A 15,609-nucleotide genomic window follows, 5' to 3' on the forward strand; every position below is an offset into this window, starting at 1 on the left:
AGCAATACCAGACCACCTAAATAGGAAGTAACAATCCCACAGAAACTTGATTCAACATTAGGAAATCCTTTTTTTGCTGTATTTATAATTCCTTGAGCAAAATTATTCAGAAATGGCTACATTCACAATATATTTTCTTACCCCCTTAAGTGGGGTATCAAGTTACATCCGCAAATTGTAATAACTATGTCCATCACAGTTACATCATCAAGTCAATCATTGTCTTCTTTAGATTCCATTCAAGCAGCTGAGAGTAGATGATAGAACAGTGCTGACATTCGGAGCCACCCCTCCAATAGGAGCTCAGGCAAGAGTCTCCTGTAGTCAAAAAACAATCAAAGGCCACAAGAACTACAGATTCCATCAGCCCATGAGGCAGATGTGAAAGGTTGTTTACCGTGAATACATTTCAGCCCAAAGGGCAACGAGTGACAACTGAGGTACAAGAAGATAGCATAGAACAGTTTGAAAGGTCTTACTAAGGATGAGAAAGCACGAGGACTCATTAAATACAGTTATTAAATAATTAGAATTATTATTATATTTCTAGAAAATAACATTATGCACTCCAATAATGAAGTTAGTCAACATAAACAATGTTTTAAAACTGTATCTATTCTAAAACTATGTGAACTTTCCTTCAGTCAAAGTAAAGCAGAGAGCAGTTAGTAACATTCAGGTTTTTACACTCTTTACCGGTTCTGCTCATCTCACAAAGAAAAATAAGTGCCATTCTTTCATTTCAAACCAGCAACAAAGTCTCTGCTGGACTGATGATAAGTTACAGACTATCTGTCTGGTTAGCAGCAACACCTCTGTTTCTTTGGAAACACTCAAGCATATTTTTGCACAGTACATTCAAGGACTACCAGCCTCCGCACTACACGCAAGATTTTCTGAACCAGATATCTCCATATATATATATATATATATATATTGCCTTCTTTCTAAAAAAGGATTACCTCATAATAACGTGGCCCATATGTTCATAATATTAAACATATCCCCAAATGTCAGAGAAATACATTGGTTTGTTTACATTGGATAGTCTCCAAAAAGCCAAAATCTGTCAATCTCAGAGAATCACCACCTCCTCGTACCCAGTGTCTTCCTCCACCCCCCCGTCTCCTTCCTCCTCCTCCCCTTCCTCTGTGTTGATCTGTGCCACTCCCAGCCTGTAGAGGGCATCCCTGATCACCACCTCCCCAGGCTGGCAGGCCTTCAACACTGTGCTGATCTGCTGGTCCACCACCTCCCGGCTGGACAGGAAGTCCTGCAGACGGTTGTACAGGTAGTAGTAGGCCGTGTTGTCAAAGGCCAAAGGCCGCCGCCGCAATGATGTCACCAAACCCTCAGAACATTCCTCCTCAGTGACCTCTGACCCTTCTGTTACCTCGGCTTCAACCTTGAACCCATCCTTCCTCTCCTCCTTCCCTTCGTCCTCTTCTTTCTCGTTGTCTCTCTCCAGGTCTTGTACCAGACTGCAGTAAGGTTCCAGCTCATTGCAGAGCCCCATTGAGTGGTGGTCCAGACAGGGGGGCTCCTGGCCATCTGTAGGCCCAGCAGGGTGCACTATCCAGCGGGAAGAGGACTTGGTGACAGGGTGGACCTGGGGGTTCTCCACCACGGAGGACAGGTCAGCACTGTAAGGCTGGTCCTGTAGCTCAGCACACGACACAAACTGATGGAGAGAGGTGAGATAAACAACAATACCACAGATCAAATACCACAATATCAAATTGTATCGTCAAATCAGCATATTACAGGTTAAGAAAACCTTCCGACACCATCCTGATTTAACCTCGGTTACCCTCCTAGTACAATAATCAGACGTCAATAACTAAGCCCTTTCCATGCTCAGTGTGAGGGCTTACCTCTGGTTTGTCCATGGGGTCAGAGAAGCAGCCCTGGTTCCTGCCCCACATGGTGGAGGCCAGCTCAGGGTACTGCACGTCTGTACACAGCGCCACCTGGCGGGCAGAGTCGGTAACGTAGACGGGAGGCCAATACCGGGAGGACACCAGTAGGTCCACGTGGTCGCGTGCAGTCTCACCCTTCACCAGGTACTTGGAACCACACACCACCTGGAGGAGTATGGGAAAAGTAGTCTTCTATCATCTGTCTGGTTCTCATTATGTTTTTATTGGTCAATAGATTTTGTTATTGTGCAAGGCCTGATTGGCTACCCTATCATTTTGACTGACAGACTAAATGCTTGATTGACAGAGTAATAGTTGAACGGATTCTGGTGGACGACTGATTGATTTATTGATTGATATTGATGGGTGAGATGTGTGCGGTTACCTGATGGGGGCAGATCTTGGACAGCTTGCCTGCTGTGAGGTGTGGAGGGGGCTGGGGGGCCGTGGAGAGGCCGTTCTGAACACACGCACACAGGGAGATCAGAGAGACCAGCAACTCATCCTGACACAGAGAGAGAAGAGACATGTGTCAATCTCCTAAACACACACAATCAAACCAGAAATATACATACATAGAGATATCACAGACACACAGGGTTGATCTATACCTTGTTGCTCTCTGGTGCAGTGATCTCTCCACAGCATTCCAGTATGGCTTTGAGCTCCTCTGCACTGTGCTCGTCCATTCGGTCCGGTCTGAGTTGGCCCTCGTGGATCAGACGCACCAGAACTGATGGGTCACCTGGAAAACACACACACACTAGAATTTTACACACTTACATGTTTATTTATTATTGATAAACAAGTAATGATCCATGAAGTATCTGAAAGACTTGAGAATGATGTTTATCCTTCCAGTGATTGGCTTATTCCCCAGCCCTGAGAGAGTGACTTCCTACCTGTGTGCTGTGTGAGGAGCAGGGCCTTGTCCTTCTCTGTGTTGATGACAGTGGAGCTCCTCATTAGTGGTGGGATGAAGGGGGCGATGATGGAGGCGTCGACCCGGGTGATGGGGACGCTGCAGGGGAATGCTGCCTGCTCGATGGCCTCACTCTCCATGGTCAGCCAGAAGTCATCCACATGCACCTTGTCTGGAGCCCCGAAGTCTGGCCACGTAAACTACAGGAGGGAGAGCGAAACACAGGTATCATCATGACTACACCACTATGCACTCCAGACAGCATGACTGTCCTGGAATCAGGCAGGCTAAAACAAATTAAGTAAAGAAAATCATCTTTAATTCTTTATTTTGACGGTTTGGATCTGTGGCTCTTTTCAATCTCCCCCTGACCTGCCGTCTCCTCAGTCTCCCCCTGACCTCCCGTCTCCTCAGTCTCTCCCATCTCTCTCACCTCCACATTCCTAAGCTCCAGCACGTTGTGTGTGTACCGCTGGGCGATCTCCATCTTGGGGGCGATGCCACACACACCACAGATCATGTCGTTGTAATCCCTCACAGTCAGACACTCAAAGGCCCAGTAGCCACTAACCAGCAGCTCCTGGACATGGGCCAACTCCTCAGGACTCAGAGTGTGGACTGATTGATGGGGGGGGGGGGGAGAGAGCGAGAGCGAGGGTTGGATGAAGAGAGGAGAAAGACAACAGAGATAATAGATGAAGTTTGAGAAGGGTGGACATGAACAGAACTCTGTTGAAAACCCTCTGAATTGTATGTTGCTCCAACGAAGTCTTACCAGCGTGGTTGTGGATGTGGTCCAGGATGGTCCTGACTATCTGGTTAGGATGCCGGCCCAGTCTGACCTGACTCCGGATCTTAAAGAACAGGTCCAGACTCACCAGCAACCTGTTGCCAACGTTGAACAGACCTGGGTGGAGGTCGGTGAAGCTGTGCAGGGCCAGACATTGGGGGTTGAGACACACCTTCAGCTGGAGAGAGGCTGTCTGGATCAGAGAGTCAGTCAACAGCCAGCAGTCCTCCTGCCCTGCTAAAGAACTATGGTACAGAACACCAGAGAGACATGATAGAGAGACCTGCCCTGCTAAAGAACTATGGTACAAAACACCAGAGAGACCTTTCCTGAAACCACACTATGAAATATGAAAAATGTCCAGAAATGTCCAACCCGAGCCACAATAAACCCAAAACTACACAAACAAATCTTCTTCTCACCTCTGTCCTCCCTTGAATAGCGGGTAGTGACACAGAGCACAGTGTGTGGCTGCAGACTCATAGAACCGCGGCCAGCCTGACTGGACCTGCACCTCCCCCAGGCCCTCCCCTTCCCCTAACACCTGGTCCCCGGCCTGGGTGGTGGTGGTGAGGACCACCTGGGTAGAGTTGAGTTCCTGGATGAGAGCCAGGGTATCATGGAGCTCAGCCTCACTCTCAGAGATCTGCAGGGCCTGACGCAGCAGCTGCAGGGTGGACTGGCGCTGAAGCTCCCTCTGGGCTGGGGACAGGGTCCGGTACGGATCTAACAGAGCTACTGAACCACCCTGAGTGAGTGAGAGAGAGAGAGGAGGGTGATAGGATGAGGGAAAATAACAGAAAGAGGGTTGGAGGATGAGAACAGAGAGATGAGGAAGAATTCAGACAGACACGGAGAGAAATACAACAACACCAAAACATAGACAGCATCCTAAATGGCACCCAATTCCCTATAAAGTGCACTATTTTTGACCAAAGCCCGATAGGGTGCCATTTCAGACGCACCCATAGTGGGATACTCTCCAGACTGACCTGTGCCTTGGAGCCCTTGGCGTTCTTCCTGGACAGCTCCAAGCCACAGCAGGGGCACTCCGCAGGCTTGTGTCTGTTCTTATAGACATAGCCACATGACGGGTTCTTACAGCGACCCCTGCCCCGCGCCGTAGACAGACCCAGGTCCTGACACACACGCACACACACACACACACACACACACACACACACACACACACACACACACACACACGACATCCAGTTATACAGACTACACTGAGCCTGCAAGAGGACGTGTGTGGATGGCGTATGCTCCCCAAAATGTAGTTAAAAAGGTCCCACTAACCAGTGTGGAGGTAGAGTTCTGTTTGAGAGGAACCACTGAGAGGATTTTCCCCACTTTATCAGTAACAATATACTGGCTTCTGTCCACAGGAGTAGGGAGAGTCTATAGGACAAAACAACACTGAGAAACCTGGAGACAAACACTTAATCAGCATGTTTCAGCTCTGTGTGTGTGTGTACGTGTACGTGTGTGTGTGTGTACCTGTTCCAGAGGCGTTGTTGTCACGATCTGGCCGAGCTGTTTCAGAGTGTTAGGTTTCAAACCTGCGATCATCTCACTGAGCTCTGTGGTCCAAACACAATCACCACATCAAACACGCTCGTTTACCTCAGAAACAACTAGTGTCACTTCCCTTAGATCCATGTAACCACTTTGAAAACGAGTACCTTTAGCTTGGCTTGAGTAACCATGATAAAATACAACCATTTTATCATTAAAACATATTGTATAGGTACATGTGGGTGTGTATATCATACCTGTGGTTGATTTGCTGCAGGTGGTCTCCTCAACTTTGCCTTTATTAGGAGGGACAGTAATCCACTGGACCACGGCCCGGCCTAGTTTCAGAGAGACAAATGTGTGTTTACACCCCAGACAGCATTCATCTTAACAGACTGACCTGAAATAGGGTTTTTGTATCTGTCCACAGCAGTGCCCACCTGTGTTGAATGGGGCAGGGAGGATGGCTCTCACAGGTCGCTTTTGACCAATCACACTGCTCCTTTCCTGTACTTTGACCCTGGCACCAGTCACATGTGTTCCAACCAAAGCTCTGCTCAAAGACAGAACAGCTGAAACTTTAAAAAAACATTCTCTTTAACCAATCAAAACATGAAGCCCACTAAGAGAAATACTCTCACAGGGCTTGTTTGAAAAATGGTTTCTCAATGTGACCATTAAATGATAAACCATCAAAGAAGGGCTAAATTAAAGAACTAGATGCTCACATCATAGTAGTTGTCTGTGTCCCTGACACCGCTGGAGCAGGCTGTATGACTCCCTGGCTGATGGCTCTGCCTCCCTCTAGTGGTGGTCCTGGTGTAACTGCACGCTGCTGCACTTGTCCTCTGGGCTCCCGCGGTCCTCTCCCTCCCTTCCGCCATCCAGACACCTTAATGTTCTGATCATCAGAGGGAAGCACACTAGTCTTAGGGAGGTCCCCAGGGTTTGTTGGTGGTTTCTGGGCATACGTCTTGAATGAAGCAGCAGCACCTGGAGCCTTCACCGCCTGAGATGGAAAACGTGGAAAGTTTGTCATACCTCGAAACTGTTAAGTGTACGACTCATTATTCTCCTACCAATAAAAAGTAATCTTTACTTCAACATTCAAATTATGATGGAAGAGACATTTAAGCCAGGGAATGTGTAGACTTACAGCGGGCACCCACTTGCCCCCCAGGTGGTTGCCACAATCAGGGCAGAAGGGGGGTTTGTGACGGGTCACGTAGACAAAGGAGCAGCCCGCTGTCTGACAGCTGCCCCGGCCTCTTCTGGTGTATTTATTCGACTGGAGACAGAAACAAAGATGCTTTAGTAAAAATCTGCTAGTTATGGAGAATGTCTGACTGGTCAAATGACATGTGTGTATATTTGAATATATTGCTTGATGATCTAATCAAAGAAAATTGGATGACGGTAAATTGATGTAGTGGAAGAAAATCAGTCTGAGTAGTTTTACCAGTTTGTATGAGGGATTAGTGTCCCGTATCACCCTAGCTCCTACAGGTACCATGACAACAGAGGCTACAGAGCTGGCTCCTGGCAACGTCCTGTGCTCCATCAGATCCTGGGGAAACAAGTGTTTTATCTACCATTACTGCATTGAACAAACAGACAAGGCAAATGAATAGTAACCCTAGACTGTTGAATGATCAGCAGTAAGGTAAGCCAACTCCCTGTGTCGTTGCAAACTAACCTGATTGGGTATGATGGTGACCAGCTCTGTTTTCACGTGCTGCACCACCGTCCCGCCCACACGTCTCCCGTCAGTCGACATTCCAATGACACTATAGCCCCCGCCCACCATCCTGGGCTCCTCCTCCTTGAGCAGCAAACCGGCTGACGCCAGGTGAGGTGCATTGTGGGATTCGTGGGCGGCAGAGACTGAGGAAGAGGAGTGATATGATGAGGAGAGGACCCCCTGCAGGGCCCCGGAGTGTGTTAGGGTCACAGTCTTTTCGTCTGTCAGGCCCTCGATGGCGATGCACTGCTCCGACAGCTCCACCTCGCAGCCCAGCACCAAGGGAGGGTACTGGGGGGAACCAAGGGACAGGGAGGGCATCACCCCTTCCCCCACGGGAGAGTCCAGACCCTCCATACACACCTCCAGCTGGGAGCTTGTCCTGTCATCTGACATGGCCCCCTTGGGCAGGAGGACGTAGTTGGCCCTGGGGAGGATCCTACGGAAGCCTGGGAGCTCCTGGGAAGGGCCCATAGATGACTACGGAGGATACAGAGAGATGGAATAGTATTATCATTATGACTAGGAGTTTTTCCTGACCACATGATCTTAGATACCAGACACACTGGTTTAAATATGAGGTAACCGTACCGTCTCCGTCCCTTCCTTCTCCAGCTTGGCCTTCTCCAGGTAGTAGCCCTTTTCTGCCACGTTGAGCCTCTTCCAGCTCACACTGATCCTCTTGTTGATCTCAGACTGGGGCAGGCTGGGGAACTCCTGCTGCATGGTCTGGTGCACATCAAAGTAGTACAGCAGGTAGGCTGATCTGGAGTTGACAGATCAAAACGTGATCAATAAATGTCATCTTGACTCATACAGCAGTCAACTCAACACAAAGATTGGGTCACTTGGTTTAGCTTTCTCCGCCTAGCCAGGCATTCCAAATCAAGTGCACTCAGTCAGTGTGAAAATAGTATGTCATCTGGGTCGTTCTTGAATTGCGGTGGTAAATGCCTTCACTCAACTTTGGCACCATGTTAAAAACCTTTACAATGACAAACACATGACAAATAATACATGTTCTGTTTTATTTAACCGTTATTTAATAAGAAAACATATGTAAGTCCTTTATACTGCAACACACCTCTTTGTATGCATTGTAGAAAGTAATGGGGGCAAATTGGCTTGTCCCATTGGTGTAGTGACATGTCTTGGGGATTTAGAGATACACTACATGGCCAAAAGTATGTGGAATCCCTTCAAATTAGTGGATTTGGCTATTTCAGCCACAACCATTGCTGACATGTGTATAAAATTGAGCACACATCCATGCAATCTCCATAGACAAACATTACTGAACATTACTGAAGAGCTCAGTGACTTTCAACGTGGCACCGTCATAGGATGCCACCCTTCCAACAAGTCAGTTGGTCAAATTTCGGCCCAGCTAGAGCTACTCCGGTCAACTGTAAGTGCTGTTATTGTGAAGTGGAAACATCTTGGAGCAACAACGGCTCAGCTGCAAAGTGTGAGGCCTCACAAGCTCACAGAATGGGACCGCTGAGTGCTGAAGCGCATAGTTTTGGCGGATGTCAGGAGAACACTACCTGCCCCAATGCATAGTGCCAACTGTAAAGTTTGGTAGAGGAGGAATAATGGTCTGGGGCTGTTTTTCATGTTTCGGGCTAGGCCCCTTAGTTCACGTGAAGGGAAATCTTAGATGATTCTGTGCTTCCCACTTTTTGGCAACAGTTTAAGGAAGGCCCTTTCCTGTTTCGGCATGATAATTCCCCCGTGCACAAAGCGAGGTCCATACAGAAATGGTTTGTCATGATCGGCGTGGAATAACTTGACTGGCCTGCACAGAGCCCTGACCTCAACCCCATCGAACACCTTTGGGATGAATTGGAACGCCAACTGCGAGCCAGGCCTAATCGCCCAACATCAGTGCCCGACCTCACTAATGCTCTTGTGGCTGAATGAAAGCAAGTCCCTGCAGCAATGTTCCAACATCTAGTGGAAAGCCTTCCCAGAAGAGTAGAGGCAGTTATAGCAGCAAAGGGAGGGACCAACTCCATATTAATGCCCATGATTTTGGAATGAGATGTTTGACGAGCAGGCTTCCACTTACACTACATGGCCAAAAGTATCTATCTATTATTTTGAATGCTAGACAGTGAAAAAAACGTATTTAATATATTGTATAGATCAATAAAAACAAAGAAGGCTATGCTTTACTAGTACAATGTGTGTCCCTCAGTTTTATGTCATCACTGATTACAAAGATATTCAAGGACCTTGAGGATTCTCGCCAGTGAAAAACTGTTTTCGGGGTCAATATTAAATACGGCCCATCTGCATTGATAGTGGTGTTTGATTGTTTGGGAGCAGTAGGTAGACTACCTGGGTTTTTTGGGTTTCTCCATGATCTCCCCCTTCTGAGCCTTGTTCTTCTTCCTCTTCTTGGGAGAGGTGACCTCCATGAGGGTGTAGCAGCTCTCCACCTCCTCTGTCATCCTCCGATCAGTCTCTTCATACACCTCCATGGTCTCCATGGCTAAAGGGAGCCGAGGAGAGCCTGGGGAGGTTCAGTAACATTGATTCATTTATTTTGTGTCCATGTGAAACAGAACAAATAACGACAAGGGGATAGGTATTAGGGCTACAGGAGGTATGTACATTGTTTATTAATACAACGAGCACAATCATGATAAGGAAAATATAACATGTAGGCTATCATTAGGCAGGTAGCCTAGTGGTTAGAGCGTTGGGCCAGTAACCGAAAGGTTGCTAGATCGAATCCCACGAGCTGACAAGGTAAAAATCTGTCGTTCTGCCCTTGAACAAGGCAGTTAACCCACTTTTCCTAGGCTGTTATTGTAAATAAGAATGTGTTCTCAACTGACTTGCTTGAGGTAAATAAAAATAAAATATATATCAGAATTATGTTATGGCAATGTAGATAAATGTATGGCCTTCAAAACAAGAGATAAAAGGACCTAGCAGCTGTGCAAACTCAAGCCGTGGCAACATTGAAACAAGGAAGAGTTGACAGAAGACAACAGCAGACTACCTGCCTGACAGCGCACCAGTGGAGGCTCCTCAGACGAGGAAGGGGAGGACTATCCTCCTCAGTGAATTCCATTCAAATAGTAAAACATAAAAAAAGTTATCCTTTTTAAATAAAACTATACTAAATATATTCACGTGACCAAATAATTTATTAAAACACAGTTTCGCAATGAAGGTCTACAGTAGCCTCAACAGCACTCTGTAGGGTAGCACCATGGTGAAACTGGAGGACAGATAGCTTCCATCCTCCTCTGAGTACATTGAGAATACAAAACCTAGGAGGGTCATGGTTCTCACCACCTTCCATAAACTTACACAGTAATTATAACAACTTCCGGAGGACGTCTTCCAACCTATCAGAGCTCTTGCAGCATGAACTGACACATTGTCCACCCAATCAAAGGATCAAAGAATGAATCTAGAACTGAAAGCATAAGCTACAGCTAGCTAGCACTGCAGTGCATAAAACGTGGTGAGTAGTTCACTCAAAGAGAGAGAAAGACAATAGTTGAACAGCTTGGAACCAATTTCTTCAAAAATGCAGGCGAAGCAAGAGAGAGATATTTCATCATTCTTTTTCACTTTCACTTACTTAGCTAGCGAATGCAGCTAGCTAGTTTAGCCTACTCAAACACCGGCTCAATCAGAGGGATCCTATGTTAGCTAGCTGGCTTTGGCTATCCAACACAAAATGGGAACTCTTCCAAGTCAAGGTAAGCTTTTGGTTTTACTAATTTATTGCCACCGGGGCCTGCCGGTGTAACTGCTAAACTTCTTACTGACTCTACACGAACGTTACTGCATGATTGTAGTGGGTTTACTAACACTTTAGTTCTATTAGCTATGTTGATTATGATATTACTTTAATATGGTGACAACGATGTAGCCTGTGTAGCCGTTATGATATGGTTTGGCTAGGAAAGTTTTTTTCACCTGGTCACATACAGATAATGTATTGAAGTCCACAAGCGAAGGGAAAAGATGAGGACGGTGCGTAGATGCGAGAATGAATACAACGTGGCTTCTATGAAAGTGAACAATGTTCACGTGTGCTCATGGGGTCTTCATTCTGCCGATTCTGTTGAAAACGGAAGCAAACAGAACTAAACGGGGATAAACATACCTGAATTTGTCCAGTAGAAATTCTCGTTTACAACTGTTGGACTAATGATTACACCACAGGAGGCTGCTGAGGGCAGGTCAGCTCATAATAATGGCTCGAATGGAGTAAATGGAATGGTATCAAACACATGGAACCATTTAATTCCATTCCAGCCATTACTATGTGCCGGTCCTCCCAAATTAAGGTTCCACCAGCCTCCCGTGAATTACACCCTCAATTAGTACATTTCTCTCGACCTGTGTGCACTTATGTTGTGAACTTTCATTTATAGGCTAGGTTGTAGCAACCTCATGATGGTTATATAGAACATTTTAGTATCATGTAGTAGCCTAAACCGATGTCACATTGAACTGGGTGAATGGAATATGATTGACAGTCATCCAATATGCTGTAATAGACATAAAGCCATGCTCATAAAAATAAATCGTCCTCCCTCAATTTAAGGCACCGACCGCCACTGTAGTGCACGTGGGGAAGAAATGTGACTATGGACTTTCCCGGGAAACGACAGTGAAGTAGAGTTAAATGCAAACCTACAAAAGTTGCAAATAAAGTACGGAAAACAACAACACAGCGACAGCGGATACAACTTTGTAATTATTCTCCCTCCCATGACATTCTCTGATTATTCGTGTATCCTTATACTGACTGCAGACTCGGCAAATTATCCAATGAGAAGCCTCCTTGTTGAACCCTTACCTCTGTTGCCCCGAAGAACTCTCAAACTAGATCTGAGATAGCTTCAAACGACCCTGAAATTGAACTGCATCGCTCACATTGCCAAGAATATGTATATTTCTCTATATTTTGCCTTAAACTGGGCTAATTTGTTTTTAATCTAAGGGCCTCAAAGCACTCGATTTGTCCTAGTCTTGCAGCAACATGGCGCTGTGTTGTTATGGTTGTCAACCAATCCAGTGAAGGAATGAACAAAAAAAGGCCAATCAGTAACTACGTTTTAGACACGTGAAAGCAATGCGTGAACTGGAAGAGGTAGACGTTTCCATAAAGCACAGATCTAGGATCAGTGTACCCGGTCCATATCCACCTTAATGGGCAAGAGGTAAACTAGCTCAACTGACTTGCAATCAGTACAACTTTACGCAAAAGCAAATAATGTTCCAGGCAAGATAAATTGCTCTGATATTGCTTTGCACTCCAGGCATACGAGTAGATAACAGAGCATTCAATCGAGCAAAAAATGGCGGATGACAAGGTGAGTGGTGATTTTTGCTTCAATCGTATTATTTGTTTCTATATATATATCAGAACAGCGTGATTTAGACCACTGCTCTTCCTACAGCAACTTGCTTTAACTCAAAACCGGACAGGCCGGGTTGTTGGTATTCGGGTGTGTAGAAAAATAAAATACAGATACATCAACATAAAGTGTCTTAATAGGGCGTTGAGCCACCATGAGTCGCCAGAACAGCTTGACTGCGCCGTGGCATAGATTCTACAAGTCTCTTTTAACTGGAGCGATGCGACACCATTCTTCCACGATAAATTCCATAATTTGGTGTTTTGTTGATGCTGGTGTAAAAGGCAGTGTGGTGCAAAAGCCTCAGTTAGTGTTACCTATGCTCATTGCATTGAATGTGTAACTTATTTGTATGTGTTCTAGGATCCTTTCAAACAGATGAAGGATCTCAACCAGCTCAAGAATCAGCTGGAAGAGATCCAGAAACGTGTGGAGAGTGAATTTGTAGAAGGAATCCCGCAGGTATGTTGTTATTATCCAAAGTTAAAAAGTAGGTGAAATGTCACCTTATGAAACAGAACATACTCAGTCCGGAAAAATCAACAAATAATTATTTATCATTAAAGAGTTGTAATATTAAGGCATATTTTTGTATTTTGTGTGCATCCTTTGTCCTGACTGTTTCCTATTCTTCAGGGGGGCTCTGTGCTGGCATCTCCCTTCCTGAAGGGCTTCCTGGCTGGCTATATGGTGGCCAAGCTCCGCTCCTCAGCTGTTATAGGAGTGCTACTGGGAACATTCACAGGCATCTACGCTGCACAGAACTATCAGGTTCCCAACATCGAAAGCACTCTGAAAGACTATATGAGTTTGTTTAGAAAAGGACCCAAGTAATGGGAAGAACCAGGCCTAGGCTTCATCTTCTAACTGCCTGAGGTTTGGGGCACAACCACCATGTCTCTTTTTCAGAGGCTCAAACCTCTCCTTTGTATACTGTAAAAAATAATATTTGTTTTTAACTGGATTTTGGTCTGAAAGAGTGTGTTTGCTTTGGATTTTGTGCAAATGTTAAAGGGTGAATCTGTCAGTGCCCTGGGAAAATATCTGTTATTCTCTCTGCTGATCAGATTATAAAGTGTGTAAAAGGGGATAAGGTTATGTGCCTTGAGTGTAAGGTTACATTGCAGGGGTGTTTGACTGCTTGCCTTAGTAACATTGCCTGGTGCAGCCATCTAGGCCTAATTGATTTTCAGAACATGGGGTCTGGGTCCCTGTTGCAGCAGGTGGTGGATGAAGGGGAGTCCTCCTGGCCACTCTGCGCCTGACTGGGTACCTGTCTGCCCTGCACGACCCTCCCTGTCGCTAGGCTGAGGACCAGGCGAGTCCCAGCCTTCACATCACAGCCTGAGGCCTTGTGCTGGTCTACTATTTCATCTCAGGGCTAGTAGCCATCTACACAGAGCGGTTGCTGAAGAGCCAGCGACTACCCCTGTACCTGCATGTGTTTGGAGTGGCCATCAACAGGGTTTTCCACCTCTCCAGCATGGGGGGGAGAACAGGGTTTCCTGGAGGATTACTCGGGGTGGTGTGGGCCATTGTGGCAGGCAGCTAATGGGTTGCTGATGTCAGTACTGCTGAACTATGGTAGTGGCATCCCCAGGCTATTTGTCATCTCCTGCTCTATGCTGGCCAACACCCTCCCATCCTGGGTTCTACTGGGCTTGCAGTTCACCCCCTTCTTTCTGTTACCCACTTCTATGATCAGCCTGGCAGCCTAGCTGTACTACAGGTAGCAGGACTCTGCCTGAACATACCTGTGTTATGGACAGTGGACCTCTGTAAACTCCCATTCCACTGCTCCACCACAATCTCTGGCAGCATTATTTACCAGATGATACATTGACATTCAGGTTGGAATGTTTTTAATTTTTTTATGATGCATTTATTTATATATATAATTTTACTTTAGTGACTCATAGTATTTTTCATTTAATGTCCCAGATGGTTTATTTAGTTAATTATTTGAAGATTAAAATTATGCAATAGAAGCTGCACTTTAGGTGAGTCTTGCAGACCCTTCCATCACATTGTCACTGGTTTATTTGCTACCCATAATGCACACTGCCTACTTTTCACTAGCCTTTGTTTTCCAGTTTAATTGAATTCTGCAATATTCATACTTGTCTTTTCTTCAATATATCATTGGTGGACTAATATAAATAGTTGGGTTTGGGTAATACGTCTACATTATTTCTACATTACACAACACTTGAGTGGTGCTAGGATTGTCAGTATGGTCATTTTACAAGCATTTATCATTTCCCCTGACAAGTAAAATGGTGCAGAAAGTTTTTCTGAAATATTTTATTTTTTGGTGTTTTCTATTCAAAATAAAATGCCATAAATTCACATTTTCCCTTTTTCTCACTGTTGCTTGGATACCCTGTCCCATGAGTTCATCCCGCACACAGGATGTCCTTTAGCTCAGCCAATGCTACAGAGGGAAAGAACATTTACAGATACAGATTTTTGGATGAACTAGGTTTAATAAATACTTAATGTATGCAATAGCAATGAAATCCATCATTATTTCAGTGATTTAAAATACATTTTCTTAAATTAGGATCTAGGACAGGGATGGGGCCTTTTGTAGGACCTCGGATGAATTCCCCGAGTCGGTGTCTAAACTTACTGTTGAGAGTTTGAATAGTAGAATTAACAAGGTGCAATTTAGACATTTAGCTGTGTGTATCAGCAGTTTTTCTCTTGTAATGTCAGTCACTGACAGTCACTCAATTAGCCAATGCCCATCCTCCAAAACAGTCTGTAATATTTTGCAAGCCCTGCCACATTCAAGCTCTGTCAAGTTGGTTGTTGAGTATGGCTGTCCAGCAATGATCAAGTTTGCAATAGATATTTATGTCGATTTAAGTCAAAACTGTAACTAGGCCACTCAGGAACATTCAATGTTGTCTTTGTAAGCAACATATTTGGATTTGTGTTTTAGGTTATTGTCCTGCTGAAAGGTGAATTTGTCTCCCAGTGTCTGTTGGAAAGCAGACTGAACCAAGTTTTCCTCTGATTTTCCTGTGCTTAACTCCATTCGGTTTCTTTCTATCCTAAAAAAACTCCCTAGTCCTTGCCGATGACAAGCATACCCATAACATGATCCAGCCACCACCATGCTTGAAAATATGTTGTGTTGGTGACGTGTTGTATTTGCCCCAAACCTAACTTTGTATTCAGGATGTAAAAGTAAATTTATTTGTGCCATTTTTGGCAGATTTAGTTGCCTTATTGCAAACAGGATCCATGTTTTGGAATAGTTTTATTCTGTACAGGTTTCCTTCTTGTTGTTGATCCATCCTCAGTTTTCTCCTATC

General features: G+C 45.3%; 2 protein-coding genes across 4 annotated transcripts; one reads left to right on the forward strand and one right to left on the reverse strand.

Moving 5' to 3' along the window:
- Positions 1 to 46: 46 nt before the first annotated feature.
- On the reverse strand, positions 47 to 11,928 carry hmgxb3 (HMG box domain containing 3). 2 transcript variants are annotated; one of them, XM_055889000.1, is made up of 21 exons: positions 11,725 to 11,928; positions 10,836 to 10,980; positions 9,234 to 9,408; positions 7,482 to 7,656; positions 6,846 to 7,370; positions 6,609 to 6,716; positions 6,306 to 6,437; positions 5,878 to 6,158; positions 5,590 to 5,702; positions 5,407 to 5,487; positions 5,132 to 5,214; positions 4,931 to 5,032; positions 4,624 to 4,770; positions 4,054 to 4,379; positions 3,617 to 3,876; positions 3,275 to 3,459; positions 2,822 to 3,041; positions 2,531 to 2,664; positions 2,305 to 2,424; positions 1,875 to 2,084; positions 47 to 1,681 (listed from the first exon to the last, which is right to left on the reverse strand). In XM_055889000.1, exons 3-21 carry the CDS (start codon positions 9,383 to 9,385, stop codon positions 1,076 to 1,078), a joined length of 3,960 nt encoding a protein of 1,319 aa, XP_055744975.1. In that variant the 5' UTR covers positions 9,386 to 9,408; positions 10,836 to 10,980; positions 11,725 to 11,928; the 3' UTR covers positions 47 to 1,075. The 2 variants fall into 2 exon arrangements, with proteins under 2 accessions (XP_055744975.1, XP_055744974.1); XM_055888999.1 differs by lacking the exon at positions 10,836 to 10,980.
- A 137-nt stretch (positions 11,929 to 12,065) lies between these two features.
- LOC129827804 (SLC35A4 upstream open reading frame protein-like) lies at positions 12,066 to 14,635 on the forward strand. 2 transcript variants are annotated; one of them, XM_055889004.1, is made up of 4 exons: positions 12,066 to 12,241; positions 12,650 to 12,748; positions 12,923 to 13,057; positions 13,507 to 14,635. In XM_055889004.1, exons 1-4 carry the CDS (start codon positions 12,227 to 12,229, stop codon positions 13,549 to 13,551), a joined length of 294 nt encoding a protein of 97 aa, XP_055744979.1. In that variant the 5' UTR covers positions 12,066 to 12,226; the 3' UTR covers positions 13,552 to 14,635. The 2 variants fall into 2 exon arrangements, with proteins under 2 accessions (XP_055744979.1, XP_055744978.1); XM_055889003.1 differs by having other exon boundaries at positions 12,097 to 12,241; positions 12,923 to 14,635.
- Positions 14,636 to 15,609: the final 974 nt, after the last annotated feature.

This window comes from Salvelinus fontinalis, chromosome 29, assembly GCF_029448725.1.
Source record: "Salvelinus fontinalis isolate EN_2023a chromosome 29, ASM2944872v1, whole genome shotgun sequence".
Lineage (NCBI taxonomy): Eukaryota > Metazoa > Chordata > Actinopteri > Salmoniformes > Salmonidae > Salvelinus > Salvelinus fontinalis.

Bases quoted from the DNA above. Each gene is read 5' to 3' on its own strand.
- LOC129827804 (XM_055889003.1), top strand. The intron at 12,749-12,922 runs GTATGTTGTTAT...CCTATTCTTCAG, and splicing joins TTGTAGAAGGAATCCCGCAG to GGGGGCTCTGTGCTGGCATC.
- hmgxb3 (XM_055888999.1), bottom strand. From the start codon at position 9,385: ATGGAGACCATGGAGGTGTATGAAGAGACTGATCGGAGGATGACAGAG. The intron at 4,380-4,623 runs GTCAGTCTGGAG...TCACTCACTCAG, and splicing joins CCAAGGGCTCCAAGGCACAG to GGTGGTTCAGTAGCTCTGTT. The intron at 2,665-2,821 runs GTAGGAAGTCAC...TGTGTTTTCCAG, and splicing joins GCTCCTCACACAGCACACAG to GTGACCCATCAGTTCTGGTG.